This window comes from Malaclemys terrapin, chromosome 3 (assembly GCF_027887155.1).
Source record: "Malaclemys terrapin pileata isolate rMalTer1 chromosome 3, rMalTer1.hap1, whole genome shotgun sequence".
Classification (NCBI taxonomy): Eukaryota; Metazoa; Chordata; order Testudines; family Emydidae; genus Malaclemys; species Malaclemys terrapin.
In genome coordinates this window covers 27,309,592-27,335,221 of record NC_071507.1, presented here as the reverse complement: position 1 = coordinate 27,335,221, position 25,630 = coordinate 27,309,592, and the positions used below count along the sequence as shown (strand labels likewise).

General features: G+C 45.2%; 1 protein-coding gene across 5 annotated transcripts in view; it reads right to left on the bottom strand.

The window, feature by feature from the left end:
- Nucleotides 1–25,630, bottom strand: part of FOXN2 (forkhead box N2) — a 125,621-nt gene that overhangs the window by 55,141 nt on the left and 44,850 nt on the right. For all 5 annotated transcript variants that reach the window (XR_008444483.1, XM_054023849.1, XM_054023852.1 and 2 more), the window contains one exon: nucleotides 12,204–12,754. Coding sequence is in view for 4 of the 5 variants with exons in the window: in XM_054023849.1 (XP_053879824.1) it covers nucleotides 12,204–12,740 (537 nt within the window). In the remaining variant the exon portion in view is untranslated. The remainder of the gene's footprint in view (nucleotides 1–12,203; nucleotides 12,755–25,630) is intronic.

The window sequence follows — 25,630 nt, the reverse complement described above, 5'->3', positions numbered from 1 at the left end:
TCCAACTAGACAGGTCACAACTAGTGATAACAATTCTAATTCTCTTCTCACATCAGTTTTACACAAGTATAACTCCATTGACTCAATGGAATTACTCCTGATTTGCACTAGGGAGAGAAAAGAATCAGACCATCTGTAGTTCCTGCTGCCAATATGCAAGATATTCAAGGTGTGATTGGTGACTACTGAAGTGAGAGATTTTCCAGATTGGCGACATCTTTGTTTAAAGGAGAAAACCCACACACTAGACAAAAGGGACACAAGGTATGTATCGGGTGAGTTCAAAACATAATACCTCTGCATATTAGACAACCATACCCTCAAGTGATGGTTTGCTTGCAGTTGGTTACGGTGACTCTCTCAACTCTCATTAGTGGCTCCAAGTAGCTGCGGCTAACGGGAGTTTTGCGAGGGACTTCTCCACGTGAAGGAGGAGCAATTACATGACCCTTTGGGTAAGTTCGTCGTCTGTCTCTGTCTGTCTGTCTGTCTATCTGTGGAAGGGGAGGAAAGGGGTGGTGGTGTGGTATGCTTGCTGCTGGACTGAATCTGTTCGTTTGGGGGACCATGTGCTGACCGTGTGGGTGCTGAGTCTAACAGCCTGCTAAGCAAGACTGAGAGCTTCTTAACGAGGCTTTGATCCCTAAGCCCTTTAGCATGCATCAGCCTAAACCAGGGTCCGTGACTACTCAGGAAAACCAGGGCTTTAAAAAGCCTGCTCCTAAGCCACCAGAGGAGCTAGCGAACAGAGGAGTTTTGCAAGGGAGTTTACAGGGGGCGTGGGGGGCTAGATACACGTTACATTCCTTAAACTTAAGCCACACACAAAACCCTGATAAAAACAAAACCTCAACAAAGGAACTAACTTCAGGAGTAAAAAGATAATGCAGGCAGAAGTCCAGCAACAGAATAGAGGATATCCAGTTTATTGCACCCAATGTAGCATGTATGATTACCTGCCCTATGAGCAGGTGGCATATGTGTGTATTCAGTGCAAGGAGCTCCTGGCCCTCAGAGACTGTGCATGGGCTTTGGAGACCAGGGTGGCTGAGCTGGAGGAGCTAAGGGAGACAGAGAGATACATAGATGAGACTTTCTGGGACACAGCAGAATGGTCCCACCGCCCTGTCTGACAGCCTCTGTCCTGTTGAGGAGGATGAAAGTCTCAGGGAAGGAGAACATCCAAATGGAGTAGAGGGAAATAATCCCATAGTTGGGACCCTCCTTCCAGATGATGTTGTGGTATCCTCTCGCACTGAGGATACCTCTCCGGGGGAGGGAACTCAAGTTATTAGGAAGAGACAGGTATTAGTAATGGGCAATTCGATCTTTAGAAACACAGATAGCTAGGTTTGAGATGACCAGGAGAACTGCATGGTGACTTGCCTGCCTGGTGCGAAGGTTGTGGATCTCTCAAGATATCTAGATAGACTTATGTGTCGTGCTGGGGAGGAGCCAGTGGTCATGGTACATATAGGTACCAATGACGTAGGGGGGGGGGGATAGGAAACAGGTCCTGGAGGCCAAGTTTAGGCTGCTAGGTAAGAGATTGAAGACCAGGACCTCCAGGGTAGCATTCTCTGAAATGCTTCCAGTTCCATGCACAGGACCAGTTAGACAGGCAGAACTGCAGGGTCTCAACGCGTGGATGAGACAATGGTGTAGGGAGGAGGGGCTTAGATTTATTAGGAACTGGGAAAACTTTTGGGAAAAGGGGAGCCTATACAGGAAGGATGGGCTCCACCTAAACCAAAATGGAACCAGACAGCTGGCACCTAAAAATTAAAAAGGTTGTAGAGCAGTTCTTAAACTAAGGGCTGGGGGAAAGCCGACAGTTGCAGAGGAGCATGTGGTTCGGACAGAGCCATCCCTTAGGGGAGGATCTACTAAATGAGATTGTCTATATCCTAGGAAAGAGGAGAGTCTGGAAGATGATAAAATACAGGGAGGATCTGATGAGAAACAGTCAAATGAAAAGAAGTCTTATTCAATTACAATTCAATGTAGTGGCAGACAGATAAAAAGTGACAAGTTTTGAAAGTGCTTCCTTACCAATGCTAGAAGTCTAAATAATAAGATGGGTGAACTAGAGTGCCTCGTATTAAATGAGGATATTGATATAACAAGCATCATAGAAACTTGGTGAATGAGGATAATCTATGGGACACAGTAATACCAGGGTACAAAATATATCGGAAGGTCAGAACAGGTCATGCTGGTGGGGGAGTGGCACTATATATGAAAGAAAGCATAGAATCAAATGAAGTAAAAATCTTAAAATGAACCGAACCGTACCAGAGAATCTCTATGGATAGTAATTCCATGCTCTAATAATAATATAGCAGTAGGGATAGATAACCGACCACCTGACCAGAATGGTGATAGTCACTGTGAAATGCTCAGATGTCATTAGAGGATGTTTTGGAACAAATTGATAAACTAAATAGTAATAGTCACCAGGACCATATGGTATTCACCCAAGTGTTCTGAAGGAACTGAAATGTGAAATTGCAGGACTACTAACTGTAGTCTGCAACCTATCATTTAAATCAGCTTCTGTACCAAATGACTTGGAGGATAGTTAATGTGACGCCAATTTTTAAAAAGGGCTCAAGAAGTGATCCTGGCAATTACAGGCCGGTAAGCCTGACTTCAGTACTGGGCAAATTGGTTGAAACTATAGTAAAGAATAAAATTGTCAGACGCATAGATGAACATAATTTGTTGGGGAATAGTCAACATGGTTTTTGTAAAGGGAAATCATGCCTCATCAATCTACTAGAATTCTTTGAGCATGTGGACAAGGGGGAATCCAGTGGATATAGTGCGTTTAGATTTTCAGAAAGCCTTCGACAAAGTCCCCCACCAAAGACTAATAAGTAAAGTAAGCAGTCATGGGATAAGAGGGAAGGTTGTCTCATGGATTGGTAACTGGTTAAAAGAGGAAACAACATGTAGGAATAAATGGTCCGTTTTCAGAATGGAGAGAGGTAAATAGTGGTGTCCCCCAGGGGTCTGTACTGGGCCCAGTCCTATTCAACATATTCATAAATGATCTGGAAAAAGAATTAAACAGTCAGGTGGCAAAATTTGCAGATGATACAAAACTATTCAAGATTGCAGTCTGCTTTGGACTTAACTAAGAGCTACAAAAGGATCTCACAAAATTGGGTGACTGGGCAACAAAATGGCAGATGAAATTCAGTGTTGATAAATGCAAAGTAATGCACAATGGAAAACATAATCCCAACTATATGTATAAAATGATGGGGTCTAAATTAGCTGTTAGCACTCAAGAAAGAGATCTTGGATGTTTTCAGAGAACTATCCACAATGACTCAACTCAATGTGCAGCGGCAATCAAAAAGGTGAACAGAATGTTGGGAATCACTATGAAAGAGATAGCTAATAAGACAGAAAATATCATATTGCCTCTATATAAATCCATGCCCACATCTTGAATATTGCATGTAAATATGGGCACCCCATCTCAAAAAAGATATACTGGAATTGGAAAAGGTTCAGAAAAGGGCAACAAAAATTATTAGGGGTATGGAGCATCTGCCATATGAGGAGAGATTAATAAGACTGGGACTTTTCAGCTTGGAAAAAAGACGACTAAGGGGGGATATGATAGAGGTCTATAAAATCATGACTAATGTGGAGAAAGTAAATAAGGAAGTGTTATTTACTCCTTCTCATAACACAAGAACTAAGCATCACCAAATGAAATTAATAGGCAGCAGGTTTAAAACAAACAAAAGGAAATATTTTTTCACCCAACGCACAGTCAACCTGTGGAACTCCTTGCCAGAGGATGTTGTGAAAGCCAAGACTATAACAGGGTTTAAAAAAAAAACTAGATAAATTCATGGACGATATTAGCTGGCTATTAGCCAGGATGGGCAGGGATGGTGTCCCTAGCCTCTGTTTGCCAGAAGCTGGGAATGGGCAACAGGGGATGGATCACCTGATGATTACCTGTTCTGTTCATTCCCTCTGGGGTACCTGGCATTGGCCACTGTTGGAAGACAGGATACTGGGCTAGATGGACCTTTGGTCTGACCCAGTGTGGCCATTCTTATGTGCCCTGCAGTACCACATCCCAGAATCTTACCTCCGCTGGCATACTAAACCTAGTGAGATCAGCTAGTGGTGATCACTAGTGAAAGGGTGTATATGGCCTTCCAAATGCATGTTGTTTCCTACAACAAAGATGGTAATATAACTTCCAAAATATAACATTGGCAGAAACGGTACTGGAGCATGCTAGTGAATAGCTTTAGAGCAGCATTGAAGACAGATTACAATACACTGGTCAACCACAAAAAAACAAGGAGTTGTGGACAAACACCTAATGAATACTGGACCATAGAAACTGAAAGAAAAATGGAAAAGAAAACAAAAGCATGCCAGCTCAGTAATCATTCAGACAAACTAAGTCTGCATTCACTGCAGAAACCAAAGCAGGGGTAAAGAGTATGCAATAATAAAAAAAAAACAGTACGCAGAATATGGAATTATGTGATGAACTCAAACGCTCTTAGCCTTTATTGGAATATGGAATGTAAGAACATTATACAAAGCTGGAGCTCTTATGGTAACAAGTTGAAAAGATAGGAGTGGGAAATCATCAGTGATTGCAAAATGAGATGGAAAGGCAAAGGAGAATTCTACCATGATTAACAAAGGATATTGAATTCAGGAAAAGAAGATGGTAGACATAGGATGGAATTGCATTGTGCTAAAGCCAAAGAAAGCCAGGATCTTATGGCATTTAACCTGCAAATTCTCCATATGCTGAAGGCAATATTCAGAATCAAATCCAGTGCAGCCATACTAGTACAAGTATATGCATTGACCTCAGCAGCGCGCAAGAAAGAAACTAACTAATTTTACAGCTACAGAAAACAATATAACAGGTTTCAAAACAAAACGTGTTGTTGGTTATGGGAGATTTTAATGAGAAAGTAGGATCAAATTGGAATTTCTGAATGACAGGCAAATTTTGACTTGGTCAAGAAAATGAAAGTTGAGAAAGGCAGAAATTTAGTAGCCAAAGTAACAACCTGGTGATGATAAACACACTTTTTCCAACAAGAAAGCTGCAGAGAAAGTGGACTTGGATATCACCTGATGGGCAAACAAAGAACATGATAGATTTTGTACATGTGAATAGCAGATGGAAATCGAGTGTGTTGTATAGATCATTTGCTGCCGTTATCAGATCAGATCATATGTTGTTGGCATCAATGAGGTTGACGCTGAGACCAACTGAAAAAGTGCTAAGAATGAAGATCTATGGTGTGGACAAACTGAAAGAGCCAGATATGAGGGAAAAAATACAAAGCAGCCATGCGGAAAATGAACCTTGAAGAGATGTGGAATAGGGTAAAAGAGAGCAGTTCAACAAGTGTTGGGCTATAAGGCCTAAATGATGAAAACTAGGTGTATAATGGATGGAGTTGAGTTGCAGTGGAGTGACAAGCATAGGAAGCTGAAGGAAAATAAAAAGGAAGACCCAAGTCTAAAAGCTGAATGCAATAGGTTGACCAGAGAGATAAAACAGAAAACCGAGAGAGAAATTACTAGATAATTGAACAACGCTAAGAAGCAGAAGACTATGTAAAGAGAAACATGACACTGCAGTTGTATTGCAAGATAAGAGAACTGAGTGGGACACAAGTGGAAGGTGTCAGCAGTGAAAGATAAGCGGGGCAAAAAATTGAGGATGAACAAGAACAGAATAAACGATGCAAAGAATACTTTGAAGAGCTGTGCAACGTGCATAAAACTGTAGATGAAACTGTCCTGGAAAAAGTATCAGGGGGTAGCCGTGTTAGTCTGTATCTACAAAAACAACAAGGAGTCTGGTGGCACCTAAAAGACTAACAGATTTATTTGGGCATAAGCTTTCGTGGGTAAAAACCTCACTTCTTCAGATGCATAGAGTGAAAGTTACAAATGCAGGCATTATATACTGACACATGGAGAGCAGGGAGTTACTTCGCAAGTGGAGAACCAGTGCTGACAGGGCCAATTCAATCAGGGTGGATGTAGTCCAGTCCCAATAATAGATGAGGAGGTGTCAATTCCAGGAGAGGAAAAGCTGCTTCTGTAATGAGCCAGCCACTCCCAGTCCCTATTCAAGCCCAGATTAATGGTGTTTAAAATTCATTTGCAAATTTGTTCTGCTGTTTCTCTTTGAAGTCTGTTTCTGAAGTTTTTTTGTTCAATGATAGTGACTTTTAAATCTGTAATAGAATGACCAGGGAGATTGAAGTGTTCGCTTACTGGGGGGGAGGGATAGCTCAGTGGTTTGAGCATTGGCCTGCTAAACCCAGGGTTGTGAGTTCAATCCTTGAGGGGGCCACTTGGGGATCTGGGGCAAAATCAGTACTTGGTCCTGCTAGTGAAGGCAGGGGGCTGGACTCGATGACCTTTCAAGGTCCCTTCCAGTTCTAGGAGATAGGATATCTCCATTAATTTCTATTTCTAATTTCTATTTCTACCATTCCTGATGTCTGATTTGTGTCCATTTATTCTTTTGCAGAGGGACTGTCCGGTTTGGCAAAGTTTCCTGGAAAAGTTTCCCACTATAAATGAGGGAGAGCACATACTGGAATTCTTAGTAGTAGTAGTAGTAGTAGTAGTAAAGATCTCAACAGGAAGTTTGAAAAAGGAAAAGGTGCCGGGAAGTGACAACATAATGCAGAGCTGTTGCAAGCAGGTGAGGAATACACGATAAGGGCGATGCACAAGCTATTCAACAAGATTTACAAGCAAGCACAAGTGCCAAACATGGGGAAAATGATAATAGTATCGATCTATAAAAAAGGTGATAATGAGCGAGTCCAAGAACTAGTAAGGAATCAACTTATTGAGAGTTCCAGGAAAAGCATTCACCAAGATACTGCAGGAGAGAATAAAGGTATGTCTACACTACAATATAAGCCCAGGGTTAATGGGACTGTAGTCAGCTCACCCATGTTAAGGAAATACAGGCTTGAGCATCTACATTGTATTTTAACTAAAGGTTAAGAATTTTCTGACCCATGCTTGAACGTAGGGCTCTGGTATCCACACTGCAGTGCTCAGACCTGAGTCAAAGTAACCATATCCGTTTTCCTAGTGCCACTCCCAAAAATGTGGTCACTCTAGCACTAGGACTGTGGTGCACTGTGGGAAAACTTTACTGCCCACCCTGCACATTACCAAGAAGCAGATCGCTTTGCAAAGGACTTGATCGTTTCTCTCTCCATTGCAAACCCAAGAGGATTTCTGATCGTGTGCTTGCAGATTGGTGATCAGAACAGAATGAGTTAATGTTGACCTGAAGTGCTGCCGTTTGCAAAGGGGGTGTGGCTTCCATTTCCAATAGTGATTGTTGGGATAGAGAGGACAAAGGAAGTTGTCTCATGGAATTGCGGGATACTTCCGGATGACTCCCAAGATCTGAGTCAAGCAGGGCTGTGTCTACACTGCAAAGCAACATGGCTTGGACTCTCCAGCCCTGCAGGGTCCTGGGAACCTGGGTCTGAGCCCTGGTTAGCACAATTGCAGTGTAGCTGCAAGGGAGGTTAGCCTTGAGCCAGGCCTCAAGCATGGGCTTACATTGCAGTGTAGAGATACTCTAAGAGGTATTTGTACGCCGCGCTTGCAGAGGAACAGGCTGTATTTAGACTAAGGTGAAGACAGATATCACAGTAGTACACCGAACACAACTAAACATATTATAGATGCCAGAGTTGCTGTAAAAAGGCTTTTGATGCCATAACCCTTTTCTCCACATTCTAAGTCTTGAGAAAGTAGGACATCCTTGAGAAAATGATCAAGCTGATAAAAAATATCTAGAGAAAGTCAATGAGTGTGATGAAAGTAAAGCTAATGGAATGGTTCAGGTTGACCACAGGAGTGAGACAATGATGAACACTATCACCAGATTTGTTCAACATGGTACTGCAAGCAGCAATGGCTGTAGCACTGAGAGATGAAATATGGAGTCATGGTATGTGGAAGGTCAATCTTCGATTTGCAGATGATATAGAACTGATAGCACTGACCAAGTAGTAGGTACAGAGAATAACTGACACAGTAGACTGGGATAGCAGAAAATCTGGACTGAAGATCAACAGAGAAGACAAAAACTATGGCAACTGGAAGACAAGAGTAAGAGGTAAAAATCAAAGTCGGAGACAAAGAACTAGAACAAGTGGAAAAAATTGTGTGCCTTAGAGGACTAGTATCAAAGAATCAGAATTGTGACGAGGATATTAAAAGAAGAATCAGACTAACTGTTCCTGCGTTTAGAAAATTCTGTAAGATCTGTAAGACTAAAGACATTTTGATAAAGACAAAGATAAGTGTCTATGAGACAACTGTCATGCTGATACTGCCATATGGGTCAGAACGCTGAAATGCGAGGTAAGCTGATGAATGTAAGCTGATGAATTGCACAAATGATCTAGCTGAGGAGAATACTGTAAGTTTCAAGACAGCACAAAGTAAAAAACAAAGTGATAAGGAAATGGATAGGGCAAGAAATAACGCTGTTACAGAAGATTCAAGAAAGATTACTGAGATGGTTTGGACACGTGTCAGGAACGGTCCTGGAAAGGATACCATGGCATGGCAATACATACCAAAGTACAAGGAACTAGAAATAGAGGAAGAGCGAGGATGCACTGAATAGAAATGGTGAAGAATGACACAGAAAAAGATTTAAAGATGAATGAAGCCGTGAAGCTGGTACAGGACAGAAAGTGGTGGGAGGACTTAATTTAGCCCCATCAACTTTGCTGAGCTGATGGACAGAAACCAAAGAAGAAAGAAGAAGAGCCCAGAATCCCAAGTACCTTACTATTTTGTCAGTCACCTCTAGTTCCATTCGTAATATGTCAACATTTAGTTAGCATGACCTGTAGGCCTTCATCTTAGATCCCCTGACGAGAGATTAGACATAAGCTTCCCCTTCCATGTTGATTGCTCTGACTAAAATTGACATGTACGTGTTTAAAATATAACAGGACAATAATCTTAAACGTATGTTCTTAATGCTTCCAATGACTAGCCTAAGAAGCAAACAGTAGATTGACTTGATTATTTTTTCTTCTTTTGAAATGCATGACATCCTTCTCTGCCACAACCGGCTGGCTCCCCGAGCAATCTCCCTTCGTATGCCATTTGGTGACATCACATCACTACTGAATTATGGGAGCCTGGAGGCTGTGTGTGCATGTAGGTATATAACATTCAGCTAGGTACAGTCTACCGTAGTAAATACAAACACTTGTGTACAGTTTAACACTAACTTGACTCCATACATACAGTCCAAGTCTAAGCTCTCTCGTAGCACTTGGTGGTGATTGTAATATCACAGCACAGCATGGTAGGAATGAATCAATGAATTTTTTAATTGTGTCTTTTAAATGCAAATTTGGTGCTTGTGAAAGTGAAGGCCTACTTTAATTAAAGTCAGGCATAGTGGGAGCAGATGATATTCTAGCTTCTTCATGCAATACAGCTCCTTCAACATACTTCAGTACTTGTCTGAAGAATCACTACTTATTCAAATACAGGTCTGTTCCAAGCAGAGATTGTCAATCATGCCAGATAGTTAGTCACAAAGTGGATTTCAACATTGTGAATTCTGTGACAGACTATTGTTGTCTAGTACAGCGGTTCTCAAACTTTGAGTTGGGACCCCAAAGTGGGTTGTGACCCCGTTTTAATGGGGTTGCCAGGACTGACTTAGACTTGCTGGGGCCCAGGGCCAAAGCCAAAGCACGAGCCCCAACCGCCCAAGGCCAAAGCTGAAGCCTGAGGGCTTCAGCCCTGGGCAGCAGAGCTCAGATTACAGGTCCCCTGCCTGAGGCTGAAACCCTTGGGCTTCGGCTTTGGCCCCCCCACCCAGGGCGGTGTGCTCAGGCTTTGGCCCCCCCAACCTGGGACAGCGGGGCTCAGGCGGGCTCAGGCTTCGGTCTCCCCTCCTGGGGTCATGTAGTAATTGTTGTTGTCAGAAGGGGGTCGGGGTGCAATGAAGTTTGAGAACCCCGGGTCTAGTAAATAGAGGATAATTCTCTAGTCAAGAGCTGCCTCCCTGTGGAACAAAATCACTGGTCACATGGCTCAGGAAAGACATTTTTCTGAATAATGCCTACTCTCCTACTGCCTTTCTTCAAAAAATAAAGAAAAGTGGACCCTTACTGACTGTACTGTGCATTAGATTATTTGACACTATTCCTAGTGTAAATGGCAATTATGTTTTGATTTGCCTTCTATAGAGAAAATGTGTTCATTTAGGGATTTTTAATTTTTTTATTAAAATGACAGCATCTTCAATTATGGGGGGGAGGGTTTCTATTAGTATTAACAGTAAGAAAATATTGAATCTTTACTAATTTTCACTTTGTGATTTAAGACTTCACTGAAACTGAGTGCAGGGGATCCGAGTGCCTATACTTCTTTTTCAAGAGGAGATAAAGCACTTTTCCTAAAGCAACCTGAAATATTTCTTAGTGTTCCACTTGAACAAGGGGAGAATGATGCAAATATTGAAATAAATGAAACTTAAGAGAAATAAAAGCATAGAACAAAGAACACAGCAAACTAACTTGAGCAAAAGATGTTTTATCTGAAAATGAATGTTAGTAAATCATATAATTACATACAAAGAAAGCTATGTTAAAATAATGATAAGGTTGCAAAGTCAAGCACTGACAAACTAAGAAATGCCAGAATTAAGATTGACTAGGCAACCTTAATTTAGCTCCCTTTTTTTCCCCATGGGACCTCTGACTCCAGAAATTCCATCATGTGAAGCCATACTAACCACCTAGTTTATCAATAGGATTCAGATATTTAGGTCCACAGCACAGACCTCTACCGCTAGAACTAATGGAGTAGAATGGGAGCAATAGACAAGGATGTCAAGTATCAGAGGGGTAGCCATATTAGTCTGGATCTGTAAAAAGCGACAAAGAGTCCTGTGGCACCTTATAGACTAACAGAAGTATTGGAGCATAAACTTTCATGGATGAATACCCACTTCGTCAGATGCATGCAAGGATGTAATACACACATTACCTTGAGGTTCACAGCTATTTGCTAGATAGCAGAAGAATGTTGAGAATAAGAAATCCTAGGTTCTATTTCCAGGTTCTGGAGGGCATGCAGTCTAGTAGTCACAGACTCTTGTGTCTTGTCCCATTCTGTTCCTGTAGGCTTTGCTCCTAAACCCTTGGCTCTTGTGCCTGCTAACTTGACACTGTTATTCCTCCTGCTGGGTTCTGTCCTCTTTTCCCAGCCTGCCTCTGGTTCCTCTCTCTGCTCCTCACCCCTCTATATCAGATAGGCTGCTTCTTCAGTTTCCTCCACGCTGTTGGAATGTTAGCAGGAAGAGCATGGAGAAGATAAAAGAACCAATATTCCTGCTCTCAGTACTGGTGCCTGTTACCACAGTAGTCCCTCATTCCTGGGAGCATCAATTGCAGGAAACTCCTGCCTAGCTCCTAGGATGGACCAGGCTCACTATAAACAGAATCTTTACAGATTTTAGCTGTCATACTCTAATAATCCCCAACTAAGCACGTGCAAACAAGTGATTTTTTTCCCCAGGGGCTTATAACTCAGCTATGTCTGGGTGGATTTTCACAAAGACAGCAAAACACATTGTTCCAGCACCAAGGGAGCCCCCTCGCCAGTTTAAAGATTCCAAAGCCTGAAAGCATGAGAATTTCAAGAATTATCTGACATAGGCAAAGCATTTTTTTTCCCCAAACCTAGTTTTCAGAAACAACTGAGCTATTTTTGTTGAAATTTAAAAACAAACAAATACCCTGAGCCTGAAATTTCAGCCCAAACTTGTAAGGCAAAAGTTATAGGCAACTGAACACAGGGCCTTCTAAGGAAAGTGCTAGGCAACTTTAACTACAGCTGTCACTGCCAGCTCTGCTTATGACATTGCTAAATAAAAATACTGTATGAAATAAAATATATGCACCTTATCACAAGTGGCATTTCCAAGTTGCATTTGGAGTTGCCAAAAAAATGCTATAAATGTAAAATATTATTTCAACATACCAGTATATCTAATATTAGTACGATACACCCCCCAAAAAATTCCTTAAAAACAAACAAAACAGCCTTTTTCATTTCCCAATACACTTTATATCAGTTAAAAACATTTTTTCCATACATCTCACCTTGCCATGGCTTCTCTCCACCTTTCGGAAACATTTATTCAAGGAAAGATTGTGTCGAACAGAGTTCTTCCACCCTGTGGGTGCTGTGGCAAAGTATGGGAAGCGTTCCAGAATCCAGCTGTAGATTTCTTTGACTGGCAAACTTTTATTAGGAGAATGTTCAATAGCCATGTAAATGAGAAGGCTAAAGGAATAAGGAGGTTTGGAAGTGGCTGATTTTTTTTCCAGATTCTGGTAGCAGGATGGTGAGAAAGATGGCACGTTATCACCCTCAATGTCATATATAGGACTAACAATTGGAAGACCCTCACTTCCAAGACTGAAGTATGTTAGAAGATTAGTACTTTCATGAAGCCAGTTCAAATTTGTGAGCTCATCATCTGCTGATTCGCTGTCCACTAACGTGGCCTTCGGCCTAGCAGCATCAACTGCTTCAGGCAAGCTTCCCATTCTGTAAATCTGTCTTAATCCTGCAGCCTTTTCTGCTCCAGGTGCTTCAGCTTTCTTATCTGGAGTCATTCCAGTTACTGGACCCATTTAATTTTACTTGTCTATAACAAAGAAAACAATTATAAATCAATGTAAGTCTTAAAAATCTTATCCAACTGCAGCCACTAAGCCAACAAAATGAAAGGAAATTCAGTATTGTATCTCCTCTATCCTGCTCAGTCACTATAATTAAGGCTACATTTTAGTCATGGGTATTTTTGGTAAAAATCATGGACAGATCACAGGCAATAAACAAAAATTCACAGAATCATAGAATATCAGGGTTGGAAGGGACCTCAGGAGATCATCTAGTCCAACCCCCTGCTCAAAGCAGGACCAATTCCCAATTAAATTATCCCAGCCAGGACTTTGTCAAGCCTGAACTTAAAAACCTCTAAGGAAGGAGATTCCACCACCTCCCTAGGTAACCCATTCCAGTGCTTCACCACTCTCCTAATGAAAAAGTTTTTCCTAATATCCAACCTAAACCTTCCCCACTGCAACTTGAGACCATTACTCCTTGTTCTGTCGTCTGGAACCACTGAGAACAGTCTAGATCCATCCTCTTTGGAACCCCCTTTCAGATAGTTGAAAGCAGCTATCAAATCCCCCCCTCATTCTTCTCTTCTGCAGACTAAACAATCCCAGTTCCCTCAGCCTCTCTTCATAAATCATGTGCTCCAGCCCCCTAATCATTTTTGTTGCCCTCCACTGGACTCTTTCCAATTTTTCCACATCGTTCTTGTAATGTGGGACTTAAAACTGGACACAGTACTCCAGATGAGGCCTCACCAATGTCAAATAGAAGGGAATGATCACATCCCTCGATCTGCTGGCAATGCCCCTACTTATACAGCCCAAAATGCCATTAGCCTTCTTGGCAACAAGGGCACACTGTTGACTCATATCCAACTTCTCATCCACTGTAACCCCTAGGTCCTTTTCTGCAGAACTGCTTCCTAGCCATTCGGTCCCTAGTCTGTAGCAGTGCACGGGATTCTTCCATCCTAAGTGCAGGACTCTGCACTTGTCCTTGTTGAACCTCATCAGGTTTCTTTTGGCCCAATCCTCTAATTTGCCTAGGTCCCTCTGTATCCTATCCCTACCCTCCAGCACATGTACCACTCCTCCCAGTTTAGTGTCATCTGCAAACTTGCTGAGAGTGGAGTCCACAACATCCACCAGATCATTAACGAAAATATTGAACAAAACCGGCCCCAGGACCAACCCTTGGGGCACTCCGCTTGATATTGGCTGTCAACTAGACATAGAGCCATTGATCACTACCCATTGAGCCCGACGATCTAGCCAGCTTTCTATCCACCTTACAGTCCATGACCTGTCCATGACTTGTAGTATAGACCTGTAACTAAAACTTGGGCTGGGGGTCTGCAGGTGCTCTGGAGGGGTGGTCTGGGGGGTGCCGCGGGCAGCAACGCACAGCCTGGGACCCCCACTGGTGCTGGGGGGGGCGGGCAGCGGCTGTGCTGTGTCCCTACAGCTGCTAGGGGGAGGGAAGGCCAGGGGGGCTCCGCACGCTGCCCCTGCCACAATCTCCGGCTCCGTAGCTCCCATTGGTGGGGAACTGTAGCCAATGAAAGCTGCGGGGGGCGGCACCTCTTGGCGGAGGCAGCACACAGAGGCCCCCGGCCCCTCCACCTAGGAGCTGCAGGGACATGCCGGCCACTTCCGAGGAGTCTCTCCCCCTCTCCCCCCAAGGTAAGTGTCACCCCGCACCCCAATCCCCTGCCCCAGTCCTGAGCCCCCTTCTACTCCCAAACTGCCCCAGCAGCAGCCGGTGCAGCCGGTGCAGCTGGCCCAGGAGCTGCCTGATCTGCTTGGGCAGCCCCAGAGCCAGCCACATCGGCAGCTGCATAAGTCATGACTTCCGTGACAGACATGCGGCCTTAAGTATAATACATTTATAAATGTGTTGGGGTATAGCTATCCAAAGCCTGGGACCATCTGAACCTTTGTGAAATTGTCTCAACCAGGTGTTAAACTACCACTGGTTTGTGACTGGGTCCTCATTACTGAACTTATGCTAACTATTTGGAAATTGCTATACCTTACTAGATACAACAGGAGTGGCTATATTGAGATCACCTTCTGTAAAGTGGCTCTGCACAACAAAATGAGAAAAGCACTGAATAAGTGGTCTCTAATATGTTCAGTTCTCCCATTAACTGTTTACATTATTATATTACAAATTAACCTTCCTTATAAATGTTTTTATTCCCCCCCTTAGGACTTAATTTGCAAAGAGCCCTATCTATAAGATGAAGTTGTGATCTTAGGGCCACTCTACACTACAGATGGGATCATGTCCAGTGAATCGGTGTTTTGATGCACCCATCAGACATGGTTTCAGTTAATACACTTTAGCACAACCATACTCCCATGGTGTTTGCCTGTCCACATGACCAAGATTCAAAAAGTGTTTGCAGCAGTGTATTTTAGGAAAATCTCGTCAGCTATCCCATATCGCCTCAGATGCTAGAACCAGGCGATAGGATTGTAAATGATTTTCAAGATCATTCTGAACCACATGGTACATAGGGTTCTGGAAATGTTGTACTAATCCAGATTCCACTAATAGTGCAGTGCCTATTTGGTTGTTCTCTGCCCCCTACATAACAGCACTGTGTTCTACAACCTCAAATCTTTCTATTCTGTGAATATCTGGCATTGAGCATACCAATATTGTTTAAATGAGTTAACATAGGCTGGACTGGCAAATTCCATGATGCCAGAATTTTCAAGAATTCCAGTGAAAAGGAAACTTTCCTCCCCTCATATCAGGGAATTCAATGCAATAGCAAAGTGGGGACAGTGTGATAGAATGACCAGAGTGCTCCTTGTAACACATCATGCAATCCACCTGGGATTTACTACCCCAAAGAGAATCTAGGAACTAGCAGGACTGGCCAGCTCTGTTACACAGATCTACTCCCATCTCCAAAGTCATATTAGAATGTGGTTCCAGCTCAACAATCTTGCTACATCCCTGTTCAACAGTGGGGTTGTAATATTGTACACCTGCAATTAGGAACTGTGTGTCTGGAAATGAACCATGCATCAAGATAACCAAGAGAAAACCTGTTTACAAACTTGGTAAAATTTTATAGTGTATATAAATACTTAGTCTAATTCCTAGTGGGAAAGTGTATACACGTCACCAAAACCAATAGACAAATAGCCATGGCGGGCCACGAATGCTCATGAAATTGGGGTTTGGGGTGCAGGAGGGGGCTGCGGGCAGATCAGAGGGGTTTGGAAAAGGGGAAGGGGCTCTGGGCTGGGGCAGAAGGATTTGGAGTGCGGGAGGGGGCTCCGGGCTAGAGCAGAGGGGTTGGGGTGCAGGTGGGAGTGGGTGAGAGCTCCAGCTGGGGGTGTGGGCTCTGGGGTGGTGCTGGGGATGAGGGGCTTGGGGTGCAGGAGGGGGCTCCAGGCTGGGACCGAGAGGTTCAGCGGGCGGGAGGGGGATCAGGGCTGGGGCAGGGGGTTGGGGCAGAGGAGGAGGTATGGGGTGCAAGCTCCAGGCAGTGCTTACCTCAAGCAGCTCCCGGAAGCAGCAGCATATCCCACCGCTGGCTCCTATGCAGAGGTGTGGCGCCAGCCAGGTGGCTCTGTGCACTGCCCCGTCCACAAGTGGCGCCCCTGCCGCTCCCATTGGGCGCAGTTCCCAGCCAATGGAAGCTGCAGAGCCGGCACTCGGGGTGGTGGCAGCGTGTGGAGCCCCCTGCTGCCCCTACATGTAGGAACCAGAGGAGGAACATACCACTGCTTCTGGGAGCCGCACGTTCAACCCATCAGGCCTTTTAATCTGGCCAGCAAGCCCCCAACCCCGCTCCCCACCCTTGCTCTGAGAGATGTAATTAAGCTGACCTAACCCCTGGTGTAGACAGCGCTAGGTCAATGGAAGAATTCTGTCAATCAAGCTACCGCCTTCTGTGGAGGTGGATTACCTACAGCGATGGAAGAACCCCACCCGTCTCTGTAGTAAGTGTTTACACTGAAGTGCTGCAGCTGTGCCACTGTAGCATTTAAAGTGTAGTGTGGCAAGGCACCTCCTTCCTCTCGCCAGACTTAGCACTTCTCCCTCTGCAATGACCTGTGGTAAACCCTTCTCAGTTAGTAGGGAAGAGGGGCTTTAACATTCTGGGGCTAATATAGCACCCTCTTGCAGTCATACAGCCTGACTTTCACAGTAGACAACATAGCTTTATTGAAAATCTCAAAGATGCCATGGATTTAATCGTTATGGAGACTAAAATTTACTCCTAGCACAGCCATTTCTTACAGTTTGTGCAATGAGACAAATTCAGCGTGATTCATATTGCATCAACAACTGATTATGTGTCAAAATGTCATCACACCATGAACCCACGCTTCCACATGACGTTTTCCAGACCCTGTCAGAAAGATTATTGTACCCATCAATGTTTCACAAGCAGATGCAGGATCATAAAGGATAGAAGTGATCCTAGGAAACTGGCATAAATGTCAGCCAAGGAATAGTCATATCAGATTCTTACATACAATACTGGATTTATAATGGCGCCAATGGCGCCGTGCCCACGGTCAAAAGGGGGCCTGGCACGCTCTCCTCCATGCCCCCACTCTCTCCTGTGGGGTCAGAGCTTGACACTGCGGGCTGCTGCGGCTCGATGGCAGCCTCTGCCGGCAGCCTAGCTCCTGCCCCCCCCCTTTCCCCCTCCTCCCCCCCCCCCGGCCAATCAGCTGGATCAGCTTCTAGCCGGCAGGAGGGGGGAGGAGGGAACCGCAGCATGCTGCTCCAGGGGGGTGGGGGGGGAGGAGGAGAAGAAGAGGCGGGGAGGAGGCCTTGGGGAAGGGGCTGGAATTGGGGCATACCCCCTGAGTGAGCACCCCCACGACCCCAGCCCACCCCCTCAGCCCCCTGACCCTGCACTCCCCTCACACCTCCTCAGCACCCCCCCACACCTCCCTAGCCACCTTCCCTGACCCCTGCACCCCCCCTCACCCTCCCAGCCCCCAGCCCTGATCCCTGCACCCCCTACACCTCCTCAGCCATGACCCCTGTATCCCCCCCCTCATGCCACCCAGCCCCTGCATCTCCCCCCCATCCCCACCCCCATCCTGAGAACCAAACAGGAGCTGCCCCAGGTAAGCACTCCACACCCCAACCCTGAGCCCCCTCCCTCACCCTAACTCCTTGCTAGACCCCTCACCCGAACATTCTTTTACAATATTTGGAAAGATCATTAAGTGGTCTGTCGAGACCATCTGTGATTTTCAAGTGATCTGTGGAAAAATAAGTTAAACTACATGAACAATCGAGGTACCTCACTTTATTTTAATTGACTTGCTATTACTTACGGGAGGAGGAAGAAGAAAAAAAGAATGAAAAATGGGGGCAGGGGGAGATAAGAGAGAATGTTTTTTTCTTGACTGGGTCCCAAGGAGGAGCCCCCAAAATGAAGCTGAGCACAGGGCTGGGGGGCCCCATTAACTCTAAATCCGCCACTGGTTGTCATGTCACATGGGCTGGGGATACTGTCAGGGCCGGTGTAACCACTAGGCAAACTAGGCGACTGCTTAGGGCGCCAAGATTTGGGGGTGCCAAAAAGCAGTGCCCCAAAAAAATTTTTTAAACTACAGTGGAGTCCCATCTTACATGGGGGTTAGGTTCTAAAGTCACCGTATCAGAGGAAAATTGAGTATAGTGAAAATTACCATAAAGTACAGTATACACTAAAACAGGGGTCCTCAACCTACGGCACGCATGCCAAAGGTGGCATGCAAGCTGATTTTTTTTTTAATGGCAGGCTGCGGGTCCCACCTGCCGCTGAGCCTGCTGCCGACCTGGGGTTCTGTTCACTCAGCTGGCAGCGGGCTGAGCAGGGCCAGCAGTGGGCCAGCTCCTGCCAGCCGGGGTCCCAGCCGCCAGCCCCGCTCAGCCTGCTGCCGGTCTGGGGTTCCGGCTGCCAGCCCGGGGTTCCGGCTGCCAGCCCCTTGCCAGTCGGGGTCCCAGCCACCTGGAGGCTGAACAGATCCAGCAGCCAGGACCCCGGCTGGCAGCGGGCTGAGCAGGAGCCAGTGGACGGAACCCCAGACCGGCAACAGGCTGAGCAGTTCAGCCTGCTGCCAGTCTGGGGTCCCGGCCGCCAGCCCTGCTCAGCTCGCTGACGATCTGAGGTTCCAGCTGCTGGCCCCTTGCCAGCCAGGGTCTTGGCCACCGGCCCTGCTCAGCTTCCTGCTGGCCTGGGTAAACCGCAGGAGACTGAGCGGAGTCGCCAGCTGGGACCCCAGTTGGCAGCTGAGTGAATGGAACACCAGGCCAGCAGCAGGCTCAGCGGTGGCCGGGACCCGCAGGCTGCCATTAAAAAAAAAAAATCAGCTTGCATACCACCTTTGGCATGCGTGCCGTAGGTTTAGGACCCCTGTTCTAGTGTCTACTGTACTTTATGGTAATTTTCACTATACGTAATTTTCCTCTTACACGCTGATCTTAGAACCTAACCCCCGCGTAAGATGTGACTCCACTGTATTCATTTTTGAAAATTTATAATAAGCGATTCTCCCGGGGGGTGGGGAGGAGGAGGCGCAAGTTGAAAGTTTCGCCTAGGGTGCAAAATATCCTTGCACCAGCCCTGGATACTGTGTCAGCTGATCCCCATAGTCTCCAACCTACCTGGGCAGTACAGCAGACATGGCCCTGCCCACTAGCTCCTCTCCACTCTCTAGCCCTCGCAACCACTTGCCCCCCCATAAGGCTTAGCCCTCTTACTTTTAAAAATGATTGCTTGCCCCTCCTCCCCCCCTCAGCTTTTCTGACATTCCTGTTGCTGGGTATCCAGTTTTAGACTGGAAACTCCAGTAGAAAACGGGACCTGAGTTAGCAGTGCTGACTGGAAACTAAATGTCCGGTTATAGGAGTAACCACATTAGGCTCCGCTCCTCCCAATCCCAACACCCACCCCCGAGGGCTGGAAAAGAACCTGCCCTGCTGCTGCGGGAGGAGGGGCAGCTCAGTGCAGAGAGAGACAAAGAGAATGAGCTAGAACAAGGTAGGTACCCACTCTATGTGGACAGGGGCGGGGGGATCCTGTTTACCCCCTCCCCAGCCCTGCTGCGCTTGCAGTTTACCCCTGACCCCTCCCTTGCTCCAGAGACCAACCCTAGCTCCTGCCCCCGGCCCCTTTTACAATTATTCCCCAGGGGGGCCCATAAATATGTTTGGCGCCGGGCCCACAAAAAGTTAATCCGGCCCTGCTCACATATTGTTTGGTTAATCAGAGGATAAGTAGAAACTGGTAGGATGCCCTTATACAAACTGTGATGAGAAAGGCTGCGATTTAGTCACGGAGGTCATGTGTGACATTACACTCCATATTCTTTCTGCCATATTCTTTCTGCCTCCGCAGGCGGCAAGGGACCTCCATGACTTCAGCCAGCGCTGGCTGGCTGGGAGCTGCGTACGGAGGCAGAAAGCTGCAAGGTAGCCCCCGCAGCTCCTGGCCACTGCAGTTGGAATGGGGAGCTCCCCCGCCGCTCCCGGCAATCACAGGCGGCAGGGGGGATCCGCCGCTCCCAGCAGGAAGGGGGACCCCACAGCAGGGGAATCCCCACTGCTCATGGCTGTGCTGCTCCCCACCGCAGGGGGAATACCCGCTGCTCATGGCTGCTCCGTGTGGCAGGGCGGATCCCCAATGCTCCCATGCACTGCGGGCGGCGGGGGGATCCATGGAGCTCCCAGCCACCGCAGGCAGCAAGAGGGACCCCTGGAGTTCCAGGCTGCTGCGGGTGGCAGGGGGACCCCGGCAGCTCCCAGCAACAACAGGGGGACCCTGGAGCTCCCAGCCCCCACTCCAGCTGCCCAGCCTACCCATTTTGTCTTGGGTATTTTTAGTAAAAGTTACGGACAGGTCACACTTCCGTGAATTTTTTATTATTGCCCGTGACCTATCCGTAACTTTTACTAAAAAGATCTGTGATAAAAACTTAGCCTTAGTGATGAGACATGAGAATTCCTATCAACAAAGAAATTAGCATGTTGCCTCAAGGACAAGCATAGCCACTTGATTGCCCTTATTTTAGAGAAGCAGGGTGGAAATGTTTATGTCACATGGCCATACATGACTATCTGTGGAGAAAACCTGCAGTATGTTTTGAGTGGAAGTACATAGGTCCACCATACATTCCAACTCTAGAGCCCAACCATAATAACCAGATATCTCAATTGGGGTAAAACCCCAAGGAAAGCCCTATACTTACCATGCTCCAATTATACTGCATGCAATAGGAATTTCAGAAGCACAAACTACTGAGGAAAACTAACAAGAAAATTCCCTTCTGTGACACTACACTCCATATTCCTCATAGAGATATTATTATGATATGATTATGGCATATTATAATGTATTTTATGCAAGATAGCTTGTGAGATATCATTGAAAAGGTTATGATTTACTGAATATGATTATCCTATTTGTATGCATGTATCATTTTTGTATCTGAAGTTAGAAATATTGACTATGTATCTGTATTTCAAATGTGTTTACACTTGCCCACAAGGCAAAAGGCTCTCGGTCTGGATGGCTGGCTGGGAACGGCCCAATCAGGTTAATGAGCCATTAGGAGAAAACAATAGGCCTTAGAAGAAGCTTATCTCCTGGGGGGGCAAGGAGGGGCCCTCCCTGAGGACACTACAAACTGCCTCAGAGTGATGGCTGCTTTGACACTACAGGGACATGTGACCAGGTCACCTGGCGCCGGACTCCACCTTTGGATATCAGTATTTTTCCACTGACTGACTGAAAAAAAAAGCTATATAAGGCAAGGGAATGACATCATCTTGGTTCTTCACTGACTCCACACCCAAAGAGGCTCCTGGAAACACCTGAGGAACAAAGACTGAAATGGGGGAAGTGCTGGACCCAAGCTAAAGAGATTTTTAGCCTGTGAATGGAACACCTGGGATGTCTAAGCTGTAAGCAAGTGCAGCTTGCCCCTTAAGAATCTGCAGCCTGCTTGTACCATCACTTAGGGTGAGAATTTGCTATTTATATCCAATCTATGTAGTATATTAAGCATAGTTTGTGTGATTTGTTTATTTAATAGGTAATCTGCTTTGATCTATTTGCTATCCCTTATAATTACTTAATATCTATCTTTTAATGACCTTGTTTTTGCTTTGTCTAAAACTAGTGTGTGGGAGTCATAACTGGGGGCATAAAGCTGTTGTATATTCCTCTCCACATTGAGGAAGGAGGTAAATTTCATGAGCTTATGCTGTACAGTTCCCTGTGCAGTGCCAGACAGTATAATTTGGGGTTTACACTCCAGAGGGGGGGTGTGCCTGAGTAACTGTGAAGTTCTCTAGCTAGAGCCTTCCCATGCAGGGCTGGTTACAGCGTCTGCATGTAACTGCAGCTGGGTGTGTCCCTACCTGTATGTGTGCTGATGAAAGTGCAGGATGGTCATAGCAGTACAGTGTAAAGGGAGTCTAGGCTGGGGAGTCAGGGGGACTCAGACCCCAGTTCCAGGTGGCACCTCAGGGGGAACCTCTCACACCCTCTTCTAATTGAAGTCAAGATAATATTAAACTTTTGGTACCATCTCAATTAAAGTAGCATGCACTTCTTTCACTGCAAAGCACTAGAGGAACAAAACTTAAATCCAAATGAAAAGTGCAACTACTCCTATATGCCATTACTCCCAGGCATCAACACTAACTTGACCGACAACCTTATTCAAAACTGAATGATGCTCAAGCCACTAGACCTAAAAGATCTACTGCATGAAACTACAAGTCACATGCAAGAACAGGGCTATCGATTAGTCGCAGTTAACTCACGTGATTAACTCAAAAAAATTAATCGTGATTAATCACAGCTTTAATTGCACTGTTAAACAATAGAATATCAATTGAAATTTATTTTAAATATTTGTTGTTTTTCTACATTTTCAAATATATTCATTTCAATTACAAAATGTACAGTGCTCACTTTATATTACTTTTATTACAATATTAGCACTGTCAAAATGATGATCAAAATAAATAGTAATTTTCAATTCACCACATAGAAGTACTGTAGTGCAATCTCGATCGTGAAAGTGCAATTTACAAATGTACATTATTATTTTTTTGCTACATAACTTCACTCAAAAATAAAACAAATGCAAAACTTTAGCGCCTACAAGTCCACTCAGTCCTACTTTTTGGTCAGCCAATCGCTAAAACAACATTTACGGGAGATAATGCTGCTCGTTTCTTATTTACAATGTCACCTGAAAGTGAGAACAGGCATTCGCATGGCACTTTTGTAGCCAGCATTCCAAGGTAGTACGTGCCAGATATGCTAAACATTCGTATGCCTCTTCATACTTCGGCCACCATTCCAGAGGACATGCTTCCATGATGATGATGCTCATTAAAAAAATAATGTGTTAATTAAATTTCGACTGAACTCCTTGGGGGAAAACCGTATGTCTCCCGCTCTGTTTTACCCATATTCTGTCATATATTTCATGTTATAGCAGTCTCGAAGATGACCCAGCATATGTTGTTCGTTTTAAGAACACTTTCACTGCAGATTTGACAAAACGCAAAGAAGGTACCAATGTGAGATTTCTAAAGATACAGACAGCACTCCACCCAAGGTTTAAGAATTTGAAGTGCCTTCCAAAATCTCAGTAGGATGAGGTGTGGAGCATACTTTCAGAAGTCTTAGAAGAGCAACACTCTGATGTGGAAACTACAGAACCTGAACCACCAAAAAGGAAAATCAACCTTCTCCTGGTGGCATCTGACTCAGATGATGAAAATGAACGTGTGTCAGTCTGCACTCTTTGGATCGTTATCAAGCAGAACCCATCATCAGCATGGACGCATGTCTTCTGGAATGGTGGCTGAAGCATGAAGGGACATACAAATCTTTAGCGCATCTGGCAGTAAATATTCTGCGACGCTGGTGTGACGGGTTGGACCCCCCTTTCTGGGATGCCACCTGATATACTGGGATTTCACTGAGCATCTCCTGCTCAAGCAGCCTGGGTTCCCACTCCCTTCTTTGCTGAATTAGGCTCTCTGGTCCCTTGCAGCATACAAATGTAGGTAGAGCCACACACCGCTGCAGACACAGACTGAAATCAGCTCTATGTGAGAGGACTCTCCCAGCACTCACATGCACACCTCTTTGGGGCGATAACCCCAAACTAATACTGTCTTGCACCATATAGAAAATCTGCACAGCGCAAGATCATAAAAATCCGCCCTCTTCCTCAATGTGAAGAGAGATGTGCATGACTTCTTGCCCCTCCTCCCCCAGTTAGAAATTACATACACTGGGTTTAATAACACTGCTCTACAGCCAAAATGCTTCTGAAATAAGTGTAGTCAAACTTTACTAATTCTGGGTCACTGAGAACGAAAATGATGCTTCAAATTGTTGAACGCCAGTGGTTGAACAGGAAAAGGAAATCTATGCCTTTTGCAGTGCCAATGATTTGGAGAGAGCCAACAGATCATACCAGCAATTGTTACTTCTGCATGGTGCCTCCAGTTGGGAAAGGTGTGTCAAAGAAGAAAAAGTGGACTGTGCATTATCCAAACATTCCATCAGCTATATGCCCAGTACCCCACAGAGAAGGACTGCCGGTTCCTGATGCACCAGAATCATTCTCACTTGAGTCAGACGAGGAAGAGGAAGAGGATGAAACTTCTGGTCCTGAACCATCAATGTCACAGGACTCTCACATTTTCTCCCATCCTCCTCCTCTGAACCACACCTCATAACACAAGGTGAACTGAATGGCCTTGTCAGGGATTTGGAACTACCCAAGAGTAAGGCAGAGCTGTTGGGCTCCAGACTACAGCAGTGGAATCTCCTGGCAGGTGATGTTAGGGTTTCCATGTTCTGTGACGGTCAAAAGGATCTTGTCCCATTCTTTTTCATGGAAGGTGATCTTGTAGCCTGCAACAACATTGATGGTGTGATGGCAGCCCTCAACATCGTTCATGATCCAGATGAGTGGAGACTGTTCATTGATTCATTGAAGACGAGTCTTAAAGCTGTTTTACTGCATAATGGCAATGTTTTGCCATCAATTCCAGTTGGTCATGCAGTCCATATGAAGGAAACCTATGACAACATGAAACAACTTTTGAGGTGCATAAACTATGACCAACATCAGTGGCAGCTTTGTGGCGATTTGAAGGTTGTTGTTCTCTTGCTTGGTCTGCAGACTGGATACACAAAGTACTGCTGTTTTCTCTGCGAATGGGATAGTCATGCAAGAGATTCCAACTACATCACGAAAGATTGGCCACTCTGACAGTCATTGGAGCCTGGGAGGAAAAGTATTCAGCATCCACCACTTGTTGAATCAAGGAAGATTTTGTTACCACCCTTACACATCAAGCTGGGTCTGATGAAGAACTTTGTCAAGGCCATTGACAAAACACAAGCAGCTTTCAAGTACCTCCGTGGAAAATTTCCAAGGTTAAGTCAAGCTAAGATAAAGGAAGGTGTCTTTGTTGGTCCTCAGATTCGTGAACTTCGAGATGATGCATTTGACCATGCACTGCGTGGCACGGAAAAGATGGCATGGAAAGCCTTCCACTTAGTGGCAATAAATTTTCTCAGAAACAACAAGGCAGACAACTACAGGTTGTTGGTGGAAAACCTCCTCAAGGCATACAAAAGCCTTGGTTGCAACATGTCACTAAAGATACATTTTTTGCACTCTCATCTAGATTTTTTTCCACCGAACTGCGGAGCAGTGAGCGACGAGCACGGCGAGCGATTTCACCAGGACATTGCAACAATGCAAATATTTGTAATGAAAAATATAAAGTGAGCACAGTACACTTTGTATTCTGTGTTGTAACTGAAATCAATATATTTGAAAATGTAGAAAACATCCAAAAATATTTAAATAAATGGTCTTCT